Source organism: Typopeltis vanoorti, chromosome 12, assembly GCF_054136105.1.
Source record: "Typopeltis vanoorti isolate ZY-2024b chromosome 12, IOZ_Tvanoo_1.0, whole genome shotgun sequence".
NCBI classification, from domain to species: domain Eukaryota; kingdom Metazoa; phylum Arthropoda; class Arachnida; order Uropygi; family Thelyphonidae; genus Typopeltis; species Typopeltis vanoorti.
The window spans coordinates 58,295,511-58,316,739 of record NC_143560.1 but is presented as its reverse complement, the minus strand read 5'-3'; the positions used below and the strand labels follow the sequence as shown (position 1 = coordinate 58,316,739).

The following is a 21,229-nucleotide window of genomic DNA, read 5'->3' as shown; positions in this document are numbered from 1 at the left end:
TCATTTATAATTACATCCTCTGATGAGATGACCAAATCCAAGACCCTAAATCCTCGTGTGCCCTCTGTTACATACTGTCTGAGATAGTTATCCCTCAAAAACTCAGGAAACTCATGTTCTTAACTTCCAGTTGCTATCTCATCATTCCAGTCTATATTGTCATAATTAAAATCGCCCATAATGATCACTGTTTTCTTATTTGCTTGGCTAATTTGATCATTGTCAAATGTGGATGGCATTATCACTGCCATCCACATTTCCTGGTCTATAACAACATCCAACCAAGTATTTCATTCCATTCACCTCTGTGTCACACCATACTGCCTCAAAACCAGTGGTACTATTTCCATCCACCATCTCTACTTTGTATAGACGTAACTCTTTCTCTATCATCAACAGCACTGCCCCTCCTGAGGTAGTTATCCCTCAAAAGGGATAACTACCTCAGAAGGGGCAGTATACTACCTCTATTCCTGTCAGGATGCCGTCCTCATCTAACCATGTCTCATTATTCCAACAATTTTTAGGTGAACAGACTAAATTAGTGCGACCATTTCATCTACCATGTTTCTTATACTTTTACCATTTGTACACAAGCACAACAGCTCATTCCTGGATGTACAGCTAGTTCCACTGTTACCACTCATTCAATGTGATCTCTCCATTCTCGACTTGGGCCATTTCCCTTTTTGCTTATTTTTATTATAACTCTCTTCAATTCCAACTGTTTCCTCTTGATCCCCTGTCATTCCATTTCTTTCCTGTCTACACATGCATTCACATCCTCTTGAAGCATCCACCTTTCTCACGGTGTGTACCCCTGTCCACCCTCTGTACCCCTTGATTTCCCTGTTTCTCTTGCACACCCATTCTCTAATTTTCTATACTCATGCCACTCACTTCCTCATTCATAACCACTTCTTCAATCTCCCCTGTCTTACACTCCCACATCGCTTCCCGCTTGATCCGATTCATTCTCTCTCACTCTACTCACTTCTCTACCTTCCAGCAGTAGTCTCTCCAAGCGACTCACACCATAACCACTGAAATAGTCCATTGCTCCCATACAGTTCATTTCGTACCTCAAACTCATTCCACACATTAACAAACTGTAGTCCCGTCTCCTCACACATTTCAGCCAGCATATCATTCATAATCCTTGCACTCAGCCTCATCTCACCACAATCATACCTAGGCAACATGCTGACTACCCTTCCTGTAACACTACTCTTTTTTATCCTTCTAAGCATTCTCCTGATATCCATTCTGATGTGCTCTTTGTCCTCAGTCAAATCATCCGTACCAATTAAAACCATCAACTTCTTTGCTCACTCCCTCCTCATATCCAATGCCTCAATCACTCTACTCATTTTATCACCTGAAAAACATACCTTGTGCATCCTATCATCCAGCACACCTTTAATAATGGAGTTGCCACTCACTCGTCTTTCGTTAACTCTTTCATGCCATCATGATTTGTTTTAATATTTTTTACCCGAATTTTCTTAATTTCATTCCACATGCATTTCATCTCTTTCCTTATCCAATCCAATCCAATTCAACTTCCAAATCTCATATCACATTCTCTCTATCATTCAATCTTTCGAATTTTCTAACTCTCGACCCCCTATTCTCACTTTCGCTCATCCTTCTGCGCTTCCGTACTTTTGGTCCAACATGCGTCCAACTTTCGCTATCATTCATTCTTTAGATTTTTTCCACTTTCGATTCCTGCATCATTCCATTTCCAGTTTCATTCGTTCTCTCAATTTCATTTCTTTTTGCCACGCTTGCCTCAGTTTCATCCTTTTTAACATCCATTATGGTTTTTAAATCACTCGGTTTGTTTTTAATGATTTTTTAACATTCTTTCGCCTCTCTTTCACACCATCCTTCTCTTTCGAACATGCACTCATTTTCCCTGCGACATTCTCACTACTAACACTTTCTGTCATCACTTTCATATTTACATTCATCAATTCCTCGTTCGGGTTGCACTTCACACACACCCTCCTTCCATCCACCCTAAATATCCACAAATCATTTATGTAATCAAATGAATACATATAGCACACCTCACACTTAACAAAACGACTTAAGTCTAAATTAAATTCATGAAATAACAAAGCCACCGCCAAGTTTTCTCTGCCGGTTACTGCTCTAAAGTCTAATAATAATGAATTCGTAATTAAGTTTAGGCAAATGAACATCCCCCACACTAAGACTCATGTGAATCAAGGATGTAAACGTAGTAACTACCTTTAACATTCCCTCAAAACATGCAGTGATATTCCAAAATGCTGCGATAGCATTTGGGGAATAAGAAAAATGAATTTCTCGCTCTCTCGAGAGCGAGAAATTCATTTTCCTATCTCAGGCAGCATGTAAAATAAGGCATGCAAGTATCGAGAGTTCTAGATCTGATCATTTCGTCAGAAGATGTAATTGCGAGTAGGATTTCACACTTTCTTCCAGTTGGTGAAAGTGATCATGAAGTAATCATGTATGTTGTAGCTAGTCATATGCAGACCCTTGTGAGAAAAATATATATGTGGAATTATAAGGCTGGCGTTTATGACAAGCTTAGGAGACAGCATGGAGCTATAACACTGAATGAGGAGTTGAAAGGCAAGGAAATAAATGCTGCCTGGAAAATGAAAACAAATACAAAGAAATACATAACAACATCAATGTGTGAATGTATTCTGAAGGCCAAAAGGCTGAATAAAGTACGGTGATCAGCAATCATTTTGGAAATTATGGACTTCACAATCTTGTTATAAATAACTATTTTTAATTTTCTGACGTTTCGACCTTCATATCATGGTCATCATCTGGAGTATATACAAATATACAAGGACAAGCTGAGTTACATTTCACACAGTAAGCTAAAGAAACAATGATTTGATCACTGGTTATTCTACTGGTTTTTAAAACGTTGTAGGGACAGCAATATCATTCTGAATTGCATCAAACTAAAGAGAAAATTTACCTCAACAAAGGTGCAACGAATATACCACCCTATGGAGAAAGCGTTACTCAGAGATCAGATCCAGGCTACTAGAAAAAAAACTTGGCCATTACTCAAAACCAGGTACAAAATAAAAATATGAACTTTCAAGTTACTTGAATGCAGATATTTGGATTATCTTTGAAAAGATTATGGACAACACGTGAACCATATCCTTCAAACTAAGAAAGAAAATCTCATATCCAAATTTCATAGACTAAAAGATCGACAAAACCAACAGACATATCTGAATTTTCCTGCAGTGAACGTTAACAACCATGCAAAGAAACAATAGGAGCCACAATTGTCTGCAGGTAACAGTAACGTAGTTAACCTATCCAACCACACCTTAAACAAAGATGAACTCTCGCTACTCAGCAAAGGTCTAACTTTTGTTGTAGCATCTAGATCGATGAACAAACTGGATTTTATTTGTAATATTGAAAGAGGCTTAAGATTCATCCCAAATACCAAAAACAGATAAAATACATTTAGAAACTGCCAACGTTTTAAATATAAATTATAAGAAAACAATAACAAGCAACTTAACACAACATGAATTAACATCGATGAAATCATTAAAATCTGAACATTGTAATAACTAGAGCCAATAAAGGATTAGAATAAACAGCGAGTGTCATCATTATTCTAAACCGTACATACCAACTTGTTAACTATGCCCCAACCCAACCAATAGAATAAAAAATAAAACAGATAAATTACTTAAATCAATTACTACATGGCCCGAAAATACAGTAGTACTTCCGCAGTATGCCCGAAGGAATGAGCAATGAGCATAGTACTTCCGTACTATGCTCATTCCTCGAGAATTTACATTCTACCAAAAATACACAAACAAAACACACTCTGGCGGATAGTCAAAGGTATAGACAGCCCGAACTATCACCTAGCCAAGAAATTAGCGTCAACACTAAAGGAGTTGGTAGGTCATTCCCCCTCCTATATCAAAAGCACACAACACTTCATAAACATAATCAAAGACATTACATTAGAAAAAGATGATTTATTGGTCAGTTTTGACGTCTCTGCCCTCTTTACGAATGTCCCAATAACACAATCCTTCTTTTACAGAACAAATTCCCTCCAGATATAACAGCGCTCTTTGCACATGTATTATGTTCTGGTTACACAGCTATGGGCTCGCTATTACCCCCCCCCCCCATTTGCTAACTTTATGTGGAACATTTTAAGCAACATGCTCTAGATTCCTCTCCCTTATAACCCAAAGTCTGGCTTAGATACATTGAAGATGTTTTCACGATCTGGTCCCATGGCCGCAAGACAACAGACACTTTCCTAAGCGACCTAAACAAACCACACAAACGCATACAGTTCACAATTGAGATTGAAAAGCAGAACACACTTCCGTTTCTAGATACGCTTGTCACACGTCTTCCTTCTGGCAGTATTTCCTTCACTGTTTACCGGAAACTGACACATATTGGCCAATATATACACAAACTCCTACCACCACCCAACACAAAAACTAGGTGTCATTAATACTTTAAAAAACAGGACTTTGAAGATTTGCTCCAATGAACAAGCACTGAAAGACAAATTTAAAGTTATTCTAAAAAATCCTATTCTAAAAAATGGCCAAAACACCATTAACAAAATTCTCGACAAGACCTCAATAAAAAACAAAGATAAACCAGACTACAATAAAACTATAACCATTCCTTACATTAAAGGGACATCAGATAAAATAAACAGACTACTACAGAAATACAACTTCAAAGACCACCTTTAAACCTCCATAAAAATTAAAAAGCTTACTCAATCATCCAAAGACCCACTGCCACCACTGGCCAACCCTGGAGTATAGTGTATTTATTGCACCTGTAATCTATAGGTATTTGTTAGGAACAAATTATGTTCCTATCAGACAAAAGGAACATAAACGACACATTAAATATAATAACTATGGTGAAGCTGGCCTTTCTGATCATGCTCTGAACCCTTTACATAGAATTGACTGGAAAAGCACCATTTTTTACATCACACCAAAATATGGTATGAACGCAAATTAAAGGAAGCCTGTGAGATTCTTATCAACCCCAATCTAAACAATAATGACAGTCTGAAAATCCCAAGATATGGAAGACACATACCCACAGAACCTTCCTTCCTAAGAGCTAACTATAAACAGGACTGTAGATAATCCAGAATCTTAAATCTAATATAACAACTGTCATGTTAAAAAATAGGACATCATTGTTACTGTAAGAAAACTATCAATATGAAAGAATGCTTCTCCCATGTTATCTTAAATAGAATTTAGCTTTGATATAGTTTCTAAATATTTAATTAATTTTAATTTTATCTGTATCTTTTTTTTTCCCACTAGAGGTCATGCCAGTAGAATAAACAGTGAGCATATCATTGTTTCTTTAGCTTACTGTGTGAAATGTAACTCAGCTTCCTTGTATATTTTATATATACTCCAGATGATGACCGTACCATGAAGGCAAAATGTCGAGAAATTAAAAACAGTTATTTATAACACAGTTGTAAAGTCCATAATTTCCAAACTGGATGAATGTGGAGTTTAAGCATGAAATCTGGAAAACGTAAGTACTTTGGAGGAAGTACAAGATGAATAATGGTAATAATCAGTCACATGAAGAATATGGTACTCAGTAAAATCCAAATAAACTGGCAAAAAAAGAAAGAATTTGTCGGAGGTGGAGGAAACAAGAGATCTGTGGGTAATAGTGGATAAGGACCTTGATTAGGCCACACATAAACTGTTGTGCCCAGATTTGGTCACCTGGTTTTCAGAAGGATGAAGAGGTGTTGGAAAGGGTCCAGAAGCGACTGACTAAGGTAGTTTCTAACCTCTGCAATGTCGAGTATGAGGAAAGATGGAGAAGATGCAACTTGCAAAGTCTAGCGAATAGGAGGAAGAGGGAAGATATGAAAGAGACCTACAAGTTAGTAAGGAATTGTTATAGGATCAGTGCTGGAGAGGTTCTACAGAAAATAGTGGGAGATCAGGGGAGAACCAGAGGTCATCCCTGGAAAATGCATAAAGAGGGTGTGAGTAGGGGAGTGAGAAGCAGGTTTTTTTCATGCAGAGTTGTGAATGATTGGAATGCCTTGCCTGAGAGTGTGGTGTCTGCAATGAATTTGAGTGTGTTTAAAGCATGGTATGATGAGCTGTGTGTATTATTAAAGGACCTCTCAGATGAGTCTTTGACTCCACAGGGTCTTGGTTAATAATAATAATAAAGAACAAGCCAGGAGAGTGACTCAGTTAATAAGGAAAACAAAAGTAGAGAATATAACAGAAATTGGAAAATCCGGTAAAGAAAAATCCTAGAGAGCTTTTTTTTTTAGATATGTTGGCAAGTAGAAGATAGAATGATTATGGTAAGATGAAGTTAATGGGTGAAAGTGGTAGAATGGTAACTGCTGCAGAAGACATTGTAAAGTATTCAGTGATCAATTCATAGGGGTGTTTCATCCTGATTTGGGAGAAATCATGAAGAAATTAAGTGTAGAGGACATAGAAGGGTGAGGTATTTGAGGAAATAAATAACCTTGGATTTGATTACATATCACCTCACATCTCAAGGGAATGTTCCGGGAAATTGGCAGGCATTGGCATGCCTGTTTAATAAAAGTCTTGCAACAGCACAGATTCCAAGAGGACGGAAGGATGATAAAATTGTTCCCCTTCATAAAGGTGGTGATAAGGCTGTAGCTTCAAATAATGTGTATATCTGGAGTTTTGGTGAAGGTACTGGAGAGATCGGTGAGAAGTAGGATACAAAAATGGGTTGATAATGGCAGTATTCTCTGTGGTTATAGGCATGAGTTTGTTAAGGTGAGATCATGTTTCACTAACTTACTTATGTACTATAACAAGGTGACAAAACCTTGGATAGAGGAGATTCATATACAGTGGTGTGGTGTACAGCAATCCCTCGATTAATGCCCCTAATGCATTCTTTAAAACAGGTGCATTAATCGAACATAATAACCTATGGGAAAATATATAATTTATTCCTCAGATTTCTTTTTATGACTCTTAATTTTTTTTATAAAAGAATTAGGATATGTCTCGGGGCCTAGTTAAAGGAAAAACCATGAAGCTGAAAGACAATAAAACATATTCAGAATATAAATTTATTATTCTGCTTTTTAACAAAGAATTGAGCTAACATAGTTTGGCAGGTTCTGTTTCTTTTTTTTCATACAACTGACGGTATGGCCCTACTGCCTCTTCTGCAAATTTTACTGATTCTCTCTTCACCAGAGTCAGTCTCTAAGATTGCTGCTTAAAAACTTCGATTGTATGAAAAATGTTTTCAAATTGTTTCTGTGAAACATCTTTGGGCTTGTCAGCGATTAAATTTTCTTCGTATTCTTCAGAATCTTCCTGCTGTGCATCTAAATTTAGCAGGTCGGAAGCACTCAACTTCTCAGAATGAGATTTAATTAACTTTTTGAAAAAAGCCTCTAAAATCATTTGCACAATGTGGAAGAATGTGCTTCCAAATGGCTCAATTATTGCTAGCAGTAATTTCATTCGACTTTGCAACTTTATAACCAGGCTAAGATTTCTCTGGTTTGGCTATAACAGTCTTGGAAGGCATTCACTTCCAAAAAAAAAAAATAAAGGCTGGTTTCATCGACATTAAATATTTGTTGATCACAATAGTCCCCTTCTTACACAATTTTCTTCAAAATCTCTAAATATCTCCTTATTTCTCTTTTGAAATGCTCAAATCACTCACCACTAACCTGGAATTCTTCTTCTTTCCATCATTGATAGCCCTTCCAGGTTACAAAGAGACAATGCTTTTGATTTAATAAGGCCAGTGTTTAGCGGGATTCGTTTTTGGTTACAATCTTAGATCCATTTAAAAGAAGTCTCTCTGATTCAATCGTTATAATACTTTGATTTTGAATGCATGCATGATGAACTTGAAGCAACCGTACCATTCTCTTTGCATTCAGCAGTTGATTCACCCATTTTTGTGTTCTTGGTCCTATCTTTGCTCTGGACTCACCTTTATCATTATTATTTCAAGTTTTTCTTCCAATCAGATTATTTTTCAAATCATTTTCAACTTCTGTTTTTGCTCACAAATTCTTTTGCTCATGATTAAAGGTTAAGAAAATAATTTAAAATATAAAAGTAAGGAAAACAATTGCACAAGATATGATCAGCAAAATGCTATGTAAAGCAGACGACAAATTTTGGCGGTAAATTTGGAACATAGTGTACTTTCTCTGTAGAACTTCTCCACCATTAAACCTCCAACATAATAATAGTGTACATGGAAATAGTGTATGCCATTAAGAAATTACTTTGGAAAATGTTTCAAATCAGTAACTAAATTATTTCATCCTGGTGAGTGATTTTTTAAAATACTTAGTCATAAAAAATGTATAGATTAAAAATTTTTAAAATCTGTAACATTTATTTTTAAGATGCATGTAGGTGCACTAATCGAATTTGGGTATCGAAAAAAAATGATGCACTAATCGGGGGGTGCATTAATCGCGGGATTGCTGTACTTAGATTTTGCAAAAGCTTTTGATAGACTGCCACACGATAAGCTCTTATATAAATTGAAATAGATGGGAATGAATAACAGACTTCTGAAGTGACAGGCTGTTGCATAGGTATCAAAAGTTGTATGTGTGGGTGTGGTATCCAGACAGAGAAAGGTCACCAGCAGTGTGCGCAGGGGTCAGTTTTGTGGTCCCATTGTTATTCAGTTTGTATATTAATGATATTGGGATGATTTAACTAGTGATATGCAGCTGTTTGCAGATGATGCAAAACTGGGGAGAGCAATGCACAGTCAAGTGGATGATATGGCATTACAAGAGGACTTGAATAGATTGCATGAATGGGCAGGTAAGTGGTAATCCTCATATAGATTATTGTGCACAGATTTGGCTGCCAGGTTTTCATGGTGATGAGGATATGCTAGCAAGGGTCCAGAGAAGATTCACAAAGGTGGTCAGTGGTCTTTGGAATGTGGAGTATTTGAGAGAATGCAAGTTGAGTGCCTCGTGAATAGGAGGAAAGGGGGGGGGATATGGTTGAGTCATGTAAACTAGTCAGGAGTTGTTATTGGGTCGACATATGGAGGAAATATTTCATAGAATGGGAGACGGGGGTAGAACAAGAGGTCATCGCTGGAAATTGTATAAGGAGCGTGTGAGCAGAGGAGTGAGGAGTAGGTTCCTTGCATGGAATTTTTTGGTAAGTACAATGCATTGCCTTAGTGTGTTGTGGGTGTAGATACATTGAATCCGTTTAAAGAATGGTTGGATGAGCACTGTGTGCAATAGTGTGTACCTCCCACGATGAGTCTCTGTCTCCATGGTGGTTAAATGTTAATAATAATGATAATAATAATTGTCATAAAAGGTAGAATCACCTCATTTGATTATCAAAAACCACAGTACACTATCTTGAACTATTATCATCATCAGATCTTCATGGAGTCAAAAGGATAATCCTGGGAGGGCCCACCATCATAAACAACTCATCAAATTGTGCCTTAAACACATTCACAATCTCCATACTTACCACACTCAGGTAATGCATTCCAATGTACTACTTCCATTCACAAAACCTAGTCATGCTTTCCTGTTAACACCGCCTTATACAGCTTCCAGGGGTAGCTGTATAAGGAGGGGTAGCTGTTCTTGTTTGCTTCTCTCTCTCTGTTTGCCTCATTCTATGAAAAACTTCCTCCACATTAAGTTTGTAATAACTCCTTACCAACTTATGTCTCAATTCTCTCTCTCTCTCTCCCCTCTTCCAATCTGGTAGACTCTGAAAAACCTCATTTCCTAAACTTTTCTTCATACTAAGGATTCTAGAAACCAAAAGCCACCTTAGTCAATCATCTCTAGCCCTTTTCAATATTTCCTCCTTATCCTTCTGAAAACCTTCTGATCAAATATATGCACAATAATCCATATGTGGTCTGATCATGGCCTTATACAATAGAACCATATTCTCCTAACTTCTACATGTCAATATAGAAGTTAATCTGCATCGTTCTACACATCAGTGTAATATGTTTGTAATTTTTTTTGTTTTTCTGATCTCCCTTTTGGACTAAACGAAATATATCATATTAAACCAATTAAACTTAAAAACAGAATTTTTAAAATTGTTAAGTCCATAACTAGAGATAGAATCTGATACTTCTTTATCAATGTAGTTCACATTATTAGTTTGAGATTTTACCTTTTTTCCATGTCTTCCATTTTGTCCAGCATAACCTGGTTCTCCTTTCTGACCTTTTTCTCCAGGAATGCCTTGTGCACCAAATTTTCCTTTTTTACCCTAAAAAAATTAAATTTACCTGTAATTTTTCTTAATAAATAAAGGGAAAAATTATTAAATTTTTCATAAAATTATCCAAATATTGCTTAACTGTCTTTCAATAATACTTTAAAGAAGAAGATATATTTTGCTTATTTAAAAAAAAAAAAAAAAAAAAAAAAAATTTCACCCTCTTTTAAAATAAGAAAATAATATAATTTTTTCATAAAGCTCTGAAAGACTCGCATTCACAATATTTTATAAAAATGTTTTGTGAAAACACATTTTTTTTTTTAAACAAAAATTAAAATATATGTGAAATGGGTTTTCCCAAATCAGAATTTCAGAAAATCAACATATTAAATATGTCTTCGTCTATACAATGAAGAAAGTATGAAAATGACTCAGATGAAATCATAAAAAAACAGGGTGTATATCTAGCTATGTTTAAATTGTCCAATATAAATCTAATTTAGTACAGTATTTATGACAAATATCCTAACACTTGAAATATTTTTCAAGTATTTAAGGCTTTATTTAAGAAAATAAAGTGAAGAATTTTAGAATTATATTAAACATGCTTTTAATACAGATTTTTATTTATTTATTTTTTGCAAAGGGGGGGGGATATTTTATTTTATTTGTTTATGTATATTTTTAAGTGAATTCTACCCATGAAATATTGCTAGCAGCCTATAGTACAATAGTATTAGTACTTAATGAAGGTGAAAGGTTAGATAATCCCCAAATTCCACTTTGGAGACAAAACATGGAATGTTTTCAATTGGTCTCCAATAAGCAGACAGTGTCTACACACACAAGGCAATGAAATTCGTTTACCAACTAAATACATTTGAAAACACCTATAACCATGGTAGAATTTGAACTCATGGCCTAAATTTGTTGGAGAGCAGATACAGTGGTCACTCAGCTCAGCCAACAAAGGCCAGCATTATACCTATAAAGTTTGACATATATATTGACATATATCCACAGGTTGCTTAAGAGAAAAGCTAAATAATGGGAATGAGACTTCTATGTTATTATTACTATGTGACACCTCCAAAGAGTCTAAGGACTCATCACAGGAGGGCAGTTTGACATACACAAACTTAAAAAATTAAACTCTTATAATATTATTATTATTACCACAAGACCTCATGGAGTCAAAGACTCATCTGGGAGGTCCTTTTATCACACACACACATCTCATCATACTGTGTATTAAACACACTCAAACTCCTTGCAGACACCACACTCTCAGGCAAGGCATTCCAATCATTCACAACTCTGCACAAAAAAAACCTGCCTCTCACTCCCTTACTCACACCCTCTTTATACAGTTTCCAGGGATGACCTCTGACTCTCCCCTGATCTCCCACTTTTCTCTGTAGAACTTCTCCACCATTGATCCTATAACAACCCCTTACCAACTTGTAGGTCTCTATCATATCTCCCCTCTTCCTTCTCTCCACTAGACTCTGCAAATTACATCTTTTCAATCTTTCCTCATACTCGACATTCCAGAGGTCAGAAACTACCTTAGTCAGTCGCCTTTGGACCCTTTCCAACATCTCTTCATCCTTCTGAAAACCAGCTGACCAAATCTGGGCACAATAGTCCATGTGTGGCCTAATCAAAGCCTTATACAACAGAACAAGAATCTCCCTACTCCTACAGTCAGTGTCCTCTGCATCATTCCAAGAAGCCTTTGTGTTGTCTTCACAATTTTGGCAAAGTGTCCCGTAAATTTTAGATCCTTATCCACTATCATCCCCAGATCTCTCAGTTCTTCCACCTCCAACAATGTATCTTCAGCAAGCATAAATTCTGCATCCCATCTTTGTTTTCCAAATTTTAAAACCTTACATTTTGCAACATTGAACTCGCATCCCCATTTCTGTGCCTAATCACTCAATTTATTCAAGTCTTCTTGTAAGGCCACAACATCTTCACTACTCTTTATGGTTCGTCCCAACTTTGCATCATCTGCAAACAACTGAATATCTCTATCCAAATCCATTAATATACAAGTTAAATAGCAATGGCCTTAAAATAGATCCCTGAAGTACACCACTATTAACTTTCCTTTTCCTGGGTATTGCACCCCCATACACAACTTGTTGATATCTATCAGACCAGTCTCCAATCCAATGCACTAATCTAATATCCAATCCCATCTGCTCTAGTTTGACTGTTCACTTATCATGAGGTACTCTATCAAAAGCCTTTGCGAAATCCAAGTATATTACTGTGTATCCTTCTCCTCTGTCCAAGGAAGCAGTCACTTTATTGTAATAAGTAAGTAGATTACTAAAACATGACCTCCCTTTAGCAAATCCATGTTGTCCATCAAAGATAATACTGTTGTTGTCAACCCAACTCTAGATCCTAGTTCTCACAAGCTTCTCCAACATCTTAACCACAACACCTGACACACAGATAGGCCTATAGTTTGATGCTTGAGTTCGATCACCTCCTTTATGAAGTGGCACAATCTTGCCCTCCTTCCACTCCTTAGGAAGTTGACCAAGTGCAAGATTTGTACTAAAAAAATATGTCAAGGTAGGTGTCAACTCCCTGGCAAGGTGTCAACTCCGTGATAATATATCACTGTACATTCCTTCAGAATGTACAGTGATATATTATCACGTCCTACAGCCTTATTTACATCTAGTTTACTCAACACCCCAAAACCAACAACTTACAGCCTTATTTACATCTAGTTTACCCAACACACCTTATCTCTAAAAGAATTCCTTATCTCTGTTTATCACTGTTATTATAGAGAGTTCTTCAGCTCAGTTACCAATTCTGGATAAGAAATTATATTCTTGTTTTAATCCTTTACCCAAGCGTAAACAGTTTCCACAAGAAATACCTTCATGACTAGTTGACTCAGAAATAGAAGCTGTTTACTTCAACTGCCTTGTTATCACATAATGCAAAGCAATACTTCCTTTTGACTGTGTATATTGCTATTCATTATGGGAAGGGTCAGTAGACCAGTTTTGATCTTTACCGTGGTCACATCAATGGGCACTAGACCAATGAAAATACTGTGAGTGATAATTGTTCTGACAGAATGGATTGATTGGAACTGTAGTCGTTTATTCTTTTATTAGATCTGCAAGGATTAAAGGCAATTATTGACTCACTTGTGGGATAATGCCTTAAAAAAAACAAAAAAAAAAAAACACCTGTTCGTGTGGTATTTTTGGGACAACTGTCCTGAAATACCTACACTAATATCTCCAGACAACATGGGCTGGAGATATTAGTGAGTCTTTGGCTGGCCCATCTTGGGCTTTTGGCATGGAGTTTAAAAATACTTGTTTGGTATGTTTTTTGGCACATTTCTGATTTGCAGGATTATGCTTGATGTAGTCTACCACTTGCTGGATTAATGAATTAGTGTGGATGAGGGCATTTGCAATGAATTATGTAGGTAGCCCTTTCTCATAAGAGAGTTTGATTTCTTCGATATTAGCTTCTCAGTGAAGCTGTATGTTTCTTACAAACTGTCATGCACTGAATGCCATTCATAACATTTTTTAAAATATTATCTATAGTTTGTTAGCATTTGAATCCATTGTGGCTCCAGGCAGGTGTGTCACATGTCAAGATTGACCTGATCAGTATCTTGTACTGGTTTAGTTTAAGTCCTGTGCTTATCATGATACATCAGTTGAGTAATGGATAACTATCCTACTATCCTAGTGCCTTATTTGCTTTTGAGTAGACATGAACAACATGGGATGTGAAGAGAAGTCCTTTATCTAGTTGTACCCTCAGTATCTGGCTACTGGTTGCCATAGAACAGGAAGGGTACTAAACATGATGACTTTGCCCTTCAGGGATGTTTGCTTTCTAGTGAATAGCACCGAAGTGGCAGCATTGCAGTTCTCTTTGACCCCCCCCCCCCATTCAAAACATTTGCCATTTTTTGAATCATTGTTCTAGTTTCAAGATTGCAGTTGCTAATGTAGGGCCATTCTGGTGGCAACTGTACATGGAATGTTAACTACTTAGATCACAAAGAGTAGATTTCATAACAGTGAGCCCTGGGGAACACTTGCTGTGATTTTGTATTAAAATGATCTAATTCCCTGAAGCTTAATCAGAGTTCGCAATCACTGAGGGGATATGGTAAATTTCCCCAGTCCTAGTGGGAATTTGGCCTCCAGAAGTTTGAAAAAAAAAAAAGAGTCCATTGTGGCATATTCTGTCGAATGCTTTGGCAATATCTAGGAATATCACTCATGTGTTGCTTTCACTTGTACCGTACAATGGTTTACTGCAACTCTGAGAACTTGTTTCTAGGTGGAGTGGTTCTCACAAAATACAAATTGCTCAACAGGGATGAGATTTATTCTTTACTGAATTTCTGCAGTCTTGTTAACATTACCCTCTCAGAAGTAAGAAGCCAAGAGCTTGGCTTCATCTGTGAGTGAATGCAATTGTACCATTTGGGTGTAATAGTGGCGGAAATAGTGTTGGACAGAAGTTACAGCCAATAGCTTTGGCTAGAGAAACGGTAATCAAGTATGGCTACTGTTTGGGCAGAATGCAAGTTTCCTGCTTTAGCTCTCTTAAAGTCAGTTTTTGTTGTGGTGATAATTTTCTTGTAGCTATTCTGGACTTTGGTGTAAGTAGTATAACACAAGCCAGTTGCAGTATGCCTAACTCTTTTTGTACAGCACCGGAACATCTGTGGGAGAACCAGGGCTTGGATACTGGACAAGAATTTAGGTTGGAGAGGGTATAAAGGTTTCTATGCTGATAACAATTATTTCCGTGATTCATTTACTGGAAACAGTAATCTGACCAAGTAAAAGCATAGAAGTTGCAAAGATCATCTCACTTGACATTCTTGTAATGCCATACAATGTGTAGATGTGAATGATTTGGTATGTGTTGCTTCATGAGAGAAGAGATCTGTACTAGATTGTGGGCTGAGCTGCCTAGAGAACAGATGTCATTTTCAGTATACTCAGATGAGCCATATGGGAATACTTCATAAGGAAAGTTATTCCAAAGAACAGAGATGGATGGGATAAAAAAGTAAGCAGATAAGCATGTTCGATGTGTTTGCTTACAGAATAAAGAGATGCAGTTGCTGCTCTTGTATTAACAGGTGGAACAGAAAGTGAAGGAATGATGGTTGCCAATTCATTGGAGTAGTGACTCTGAAAATACCTGTAGAATAGGCACAATGCTGAAACAATGCATCCTTAGATAGAGGTTGAAGGGAATCTGTAAGAAAGGGTTCATCTATGAGCCTAATTGTTCATAGATGATCCCTCAAAGGAGTCAAGGATTTTGAGGGAAATTTTAAGTGCATCCTAAACATGTGAGTAAGCAGAATTCTAAGGTGCTTACTCACATCCATGAGCAGATTTGATATTTGTATATAATTGAGTTGGATGGATATAAAATAGCCTCTCGAATGAACAAGAATGCCTAGTTTCTTGGATGCTGAGGAGGCTATTGTTGTGTTTATACCAAGTGAGACTAGAGGTAAACTAAACATTAGTCCAAGCATAAAGAGCTGATCTTGTCTAGTGATTTGTGTATTACTGAAGGTAAGGATGAGTATGCTGAGAACTCTTTTTTTGCAAGAGAAAAGTCAAGACTGTGTTTTGCTGGAATTAAACATGACAAGGTTGTTGTTACCCCCATTGAAGGACAGTGTATGCAGATCAATGTTTCAGACACTAGTTGATGATCTTGGTCAGGGATGTCAGAGTACTCAATGGTTTGTGAAATGATGAACAATGGTCAAATGTGTTATTTTGCATATACAACTAAATTGAAATTATAAACTAGCAACCCAACAAAAAGCAATATTAAATTATTAGAGTAAAATTTTAAATCATACCCTTGGACCATCATCTCCACGGTCTCCCTTTTCACCCTTTAGACCTACATTACCAAGTGAACCCTACAAGAAAATGTTAATGATAATTTTTAAAATAAGAGCTGTTTTATTAAATATACTCAGATGTTTCATATATTTTCGAAAATTTGATATAGCTTAATATCATTAAGCTACATTTATCGTAGTTTAATGATATTGGCATTGCCTAGAACAAAAGTTAAGCACAATCGACATATTAAGCCCACTTTTATTAATACTATTATTAAACCATTTCTTTTATACCACACATAAACAGGCACTTACAAGAACAAATTACAATGTTAGCTTCATAATTGAGAATGAGATATGACTTGCAATCAGAAGACAATGTTAGCTTGATAATTCCTTACTACTTTTAAAAGTCATATGTCATTTCTGGAGTCATGTCACTAAATGTTCTTGAACATGATCCTAAGGAACTACATATCTTTATATGTCATTTGCCAGTGATTTTCATTTATTATTATTATTAGTAGTATTATCCAAGATCCCATGGAGTCAAAGACTCATCAGGGAGGTCCTTTTATCATATGCACAGCTCGTCATACCATGCTTTAAACACACTCAAATTCTCTGCAGACACCACACTCTCAGGCAAGGCATTCCAATCATTCACAACTCTGCATGCAAAAAACCTGCTTCTCACTCCCCTACTCACACCCTCCTTATACAGTTTCCAGGGACGACCTCTGGTTCTCCCACCATTTTCTGTAGAACCTCTCCAGCAATGATCCTATAACAAACCTTTACTAACTTGTAGGTCTCTATCATATCTCCCCTCTTCCTCCTGTCCACCAGACATTGCATCTTCTCAGTCTTTCCTCATACTCGACATTCCAGAGGTTACAAACTACCTTAGGCAGTCGACTCTAGACCCTTTTTAAGATCTCTTTATCCTTCTGAAAACCAGGTGACCAAATCTGGGCACAATAACCCATATGTGGCTTAATCAAAGCCTTATACAATGGAACAAGAATCTCCCTACTTCTACAAATCATTGTCCTCTGCATCATTCCCAGAAGCTTTTATGTTGCCTTCACAATTTCGGCTATGTGTCCCCAAAATTTTAGATACTTATCCACTATTACCCCCAGATCTCTTATTTCCTTCACTCCTGACAATATATCATCCCTAAACATAAATTCTGCATCCCATTTTTGTTTTCCAAATTTTAAAACCTTACATTTTGCAACATTGAACTCACATCCCCATTCCCAATCACTCAATTTATTCAAGTCTTCTTGTAAGGCCACAACATCTTCTCTACTCTTCATGGTTTGTCCCAACTTTGCATCATCTGCAAACAACCAAATATCTCCATCCAAATCTTCACCAATATCATTAATATACAAGTTAAATAGTAATGGCCCTAAAACAGACCCCTGAGGCACACCACTAGTGACTTTTCTTTTCATGGATATCAATCCCCATACACAACTTTTGATACCTATCAGATAGCCAGTCTCCAATCCAATGCACTAATCCCCATGCACTCTAGTTTGACTATCAACTTATCATGCATACTGTTATTCATGATGACTGGTGGATTTCTCAGTCATCAATTAAATCTTTTCTTAAAAGCATCTTAAATAGCACCTATGCCAAAAGCATAGGTCTTATATTCACGTAAATAAATAATTGCTAACTTTTCATCATCACAAATCAATTTAAAATGAAACGGATTTCATCCTTAAGCATGCCTATTTTTCATTAACAGTAACATAGCATATGTAGGACACCAGTAGCAAATTTCTCTATTTGGCTGCATTTTAAAATTATTTTTTGATTAAAATGATTCCATGTAACATACAACCACTGCAACAATTTTCATTTATAAAGAATAATTCAGTTTTATATTCTAAATAGTTCAAGTACTTTCATCTTGCTTTTAGTTGCACCTCATCTTTACTAATATTATGTTTGATGTGATCACATATTGTTCTTGTTAATTATTGAAGCTGAAGTTTCCCTAACTTTGCAATTTCACCCTCTTACAATTCTTCCTAACTCCGACTCCATTCAATCTGTCAGTCTACATAAGTCCTGTTCATTTAATGACAATTTCCTTCATAATGTGATCCATATAGATCAGTAAGAATGGGAATTGAGGTATTTTCTTGTTCTGCACCTGATTTAAAATTAAACCATCTTCCTGTACATCCTTTTCTAACTGTGAACTCTTCATATAAATAAAGCCTATATACTGTAAAATGTCCATTTACATTATATAATTGCAGTGTTTTAAAGAGTTTTGCTCTTAGCACCACACGTTATTTTTAAATAATCTACAAAACTTACATACAGATACCCAATCCTTTTTTTTTTTTTTTTGAGTGGGAAGTGGGGGGGGGAGCAGCATTACCACTCCTGAAAGGTTGTGAGCCTGTATGTATTAGTACCATAGTGGATTAAGGATTTTTTCTAGGTTTTTTTTATTTCTTTTTTTTTTCTTCACATAATCCAGAAGTCCTTCTCATGGCAGGATTCAAACATACAGCCTGCTGGTTGGAGAGCAGATATGCTAACCACTTGGCCAGGCTTAAAGTGAAAATCTGATCCTGACAACCTATTTGGTCAAAACCAAGTTTGTTCTTCTCCATGTTATTGTTCTATTTTTTCTTAGCTTCATGTATGCTTGAATAAATCTGACTTGGGACATTCAATAAGAAAATACCTCTCTGATACTAACATTCAGCTTTTATTTACCTTGTTGATTAGTACTATGATTGCTTTACTCCAATCATTTGGCCTTTATGTTCTGATCAGGCCTTTCTAAATTATGCAATGCAATTACTATAAAAAAAAAATTTTTTTTTTTTAAATTACACCCATATTTGAGCATTTTTGATCAAATATCTACTCAAGCTGCCTGTCAACATTTCAGGTTTCTGACTATCTATCTCAAGCATCGATATATGTTCATTCATGATTGCATTCTGCTTGAACAGTTTCAACCACTGATCTATTACTGCTTGCCTCATTTAACAATCTTTGAAAGTAATTACTCCAAACATCCAGAAATGCAATGCAATTACTATAAAAAAAAAAAATTTTTTTTTTTTAAATTACACCCATATTTGAGCATTTTTGATCAAATATCTACTCAAGCTGCCTGTCAACATTTCAGGTTTCTGACTATCTATCTCAAGAATCGATATATGTTCATTCATGATTGCATTCTGCTTGAACAGTTTCAACCACTGATCTATTACTGCTTGCCTCATTTAACAATCTTTGAAAGTAATTACTCCAAACATTCAGAAAAGCTTTAACTTACATATTTACATCACCATCAGCATTTTTAATTCCTTTTACAATACTCTTTCCTCCAAGTCTATACTTTTTTTCAATTCCAGAACATTATGCCAGTTCTAAATATCTATCTTCTATATTTGTAACAAAGTGTTCCCATGACTTATTTAGCTACTTTTACACACAGCTCAGTTTTCTTTACAATATACTGGTGTAATTCCACTGTCTAAGTCTAGTCAGAACCTGATCATTGTAACAGTATGGATGGCATGACTCTAAACTAATTTTTGGTGCAGATTTATCTTTTCATTAGCAATAATTTACAGAAGTTCGTGATAAGGTGCATAATTTCAAGTGTGACAGCTCGTTATTAGTCATTTCATTTTCTTCATTGAATGTGCATGTCATTCAAGTGCCTACAAAATGCTCACTTGAGTGGCAAAACATTCATATCTAAATATTGGTTTAATTTAATATTAATTTAGCTATTAAATGATTTATTCCTGTTTCACATAGAAAGATTCTTCAACATGAGCAAAGATCAATTCTTTGTCTAAGTCACAAATTTCTAGATCTTAAAAATCTAAAGTCTAAATGAAATATTTAAATACAGTGCCAAAGATTGAAACAGTTACTATATATATCAATATATTTTCTTACTAAGATAGACATACATCAATTCCTTTTCGACCATCAAATCCACGTAGTCCTTTTGATCCTTTCTCACCCTACATGAGAAGCAAGACAAAATGTAAATTATATTCAAAAGTTATCTATGATCTGAATATAGTAATGTAACGCTTAACATAATTCATATATATTATTTTTCCCATTTTATATAAAATTTGAAAGGAAATAACTAATAGAGAATATCATATATGATTTTTTTTTAAAAATTCGTTAAATAACTTCTTATTTTTCTCTACAAATATATTTTGTCATATAAGCACCTCCATAGCGCAATTGGAAGAATGACAGTATTGTGCTGTCACTCCATAGAGGTTTCATCAATAATAATACCAGGTCATTACCAGATAAACAGAAAAAGCTCTTTTTCTTTTCTTTCTTTCTTTTTTAAAATGATGAGTAAACAAGCAAAAGTACAGGTAGTGGTAGCAGCAGTAACAAATTATTTGGTTGAAAACAAGGAGAATGTGAGAATGGATATCAGAGATTGATATCCATTCCAATAATAGCATAGATAGGAAAGGCACTCAGTGTGTTGCCAAGGTATGACAGTGATGAGTAGAGATGAAATCAAAGATCATGAATGACATGCTACAGGAGATGCATGAGTAGAAAAGAAAATCCAAATTCATCCCACATGTTCATTTTGTGAACATGTGGGATGAATTTGAAGGATAGATAGAAGTTTGTAAGAGAGATGGACTGCATTTAATAGGTTCTGATATGAGTCACCTGGAGAGACTGTTACTGGAAAGAAGAGTAATGATTGCAATGTACTGAAGATCTCAGGAAAATGGCATGATGTAGAAGAAAAGGGAAATAAAGCAGGAGAGAGCTTGTGATTAGAGTGGTGAATAGTGTGAGTGAAGGTAATGAAAGAGAGAGTGCAGGAACGCAAGATAGACAGAAAAACTGGAGGGGGGTGGGGATCAAGGTAGACAGGAAAACATGCATCAGAAGTATATGTGACTAGACAAGAAAGGATTGAAATGGCCTGGGATGTGGGGAGGAGAGCTGTAGGATCAATGGTAATAGA

The 21,229-nt window shown here is 35.9% G+C and overlaps 1 protein-coding gene across 1 annotated transcript in view; it reads right to left on the bottom strand.

Moving 5' to 3' along the window:
* LOC150100817 (uncharacterized) overlaps window positions 1-21,229 on the bottom strand; it is a 975,156-nt gene that overhangs the window by 643,561 nt on the left and 310,366 nt on the right. The window contains exons 11-13 of the mRNA XM_090401910.1: window positions 20,181-20,234; window positions 16,216-16,278; window positions 10,257-10,355 (exon numbers count right to left, since the gene is read on the bottom strand). Of these exons, the coding sequence (XP_090258036.1) occupies window positions 10,257-10,355; window positions 16,216-16,278; window positions 20,181-20,234 (216 nt within the window). The remainder of the gene's footprint in view (window positions 1-10,256; window positions 10,356-16,215; window positions 16,279-20,180; window positions 20,235-21,229) is intronic.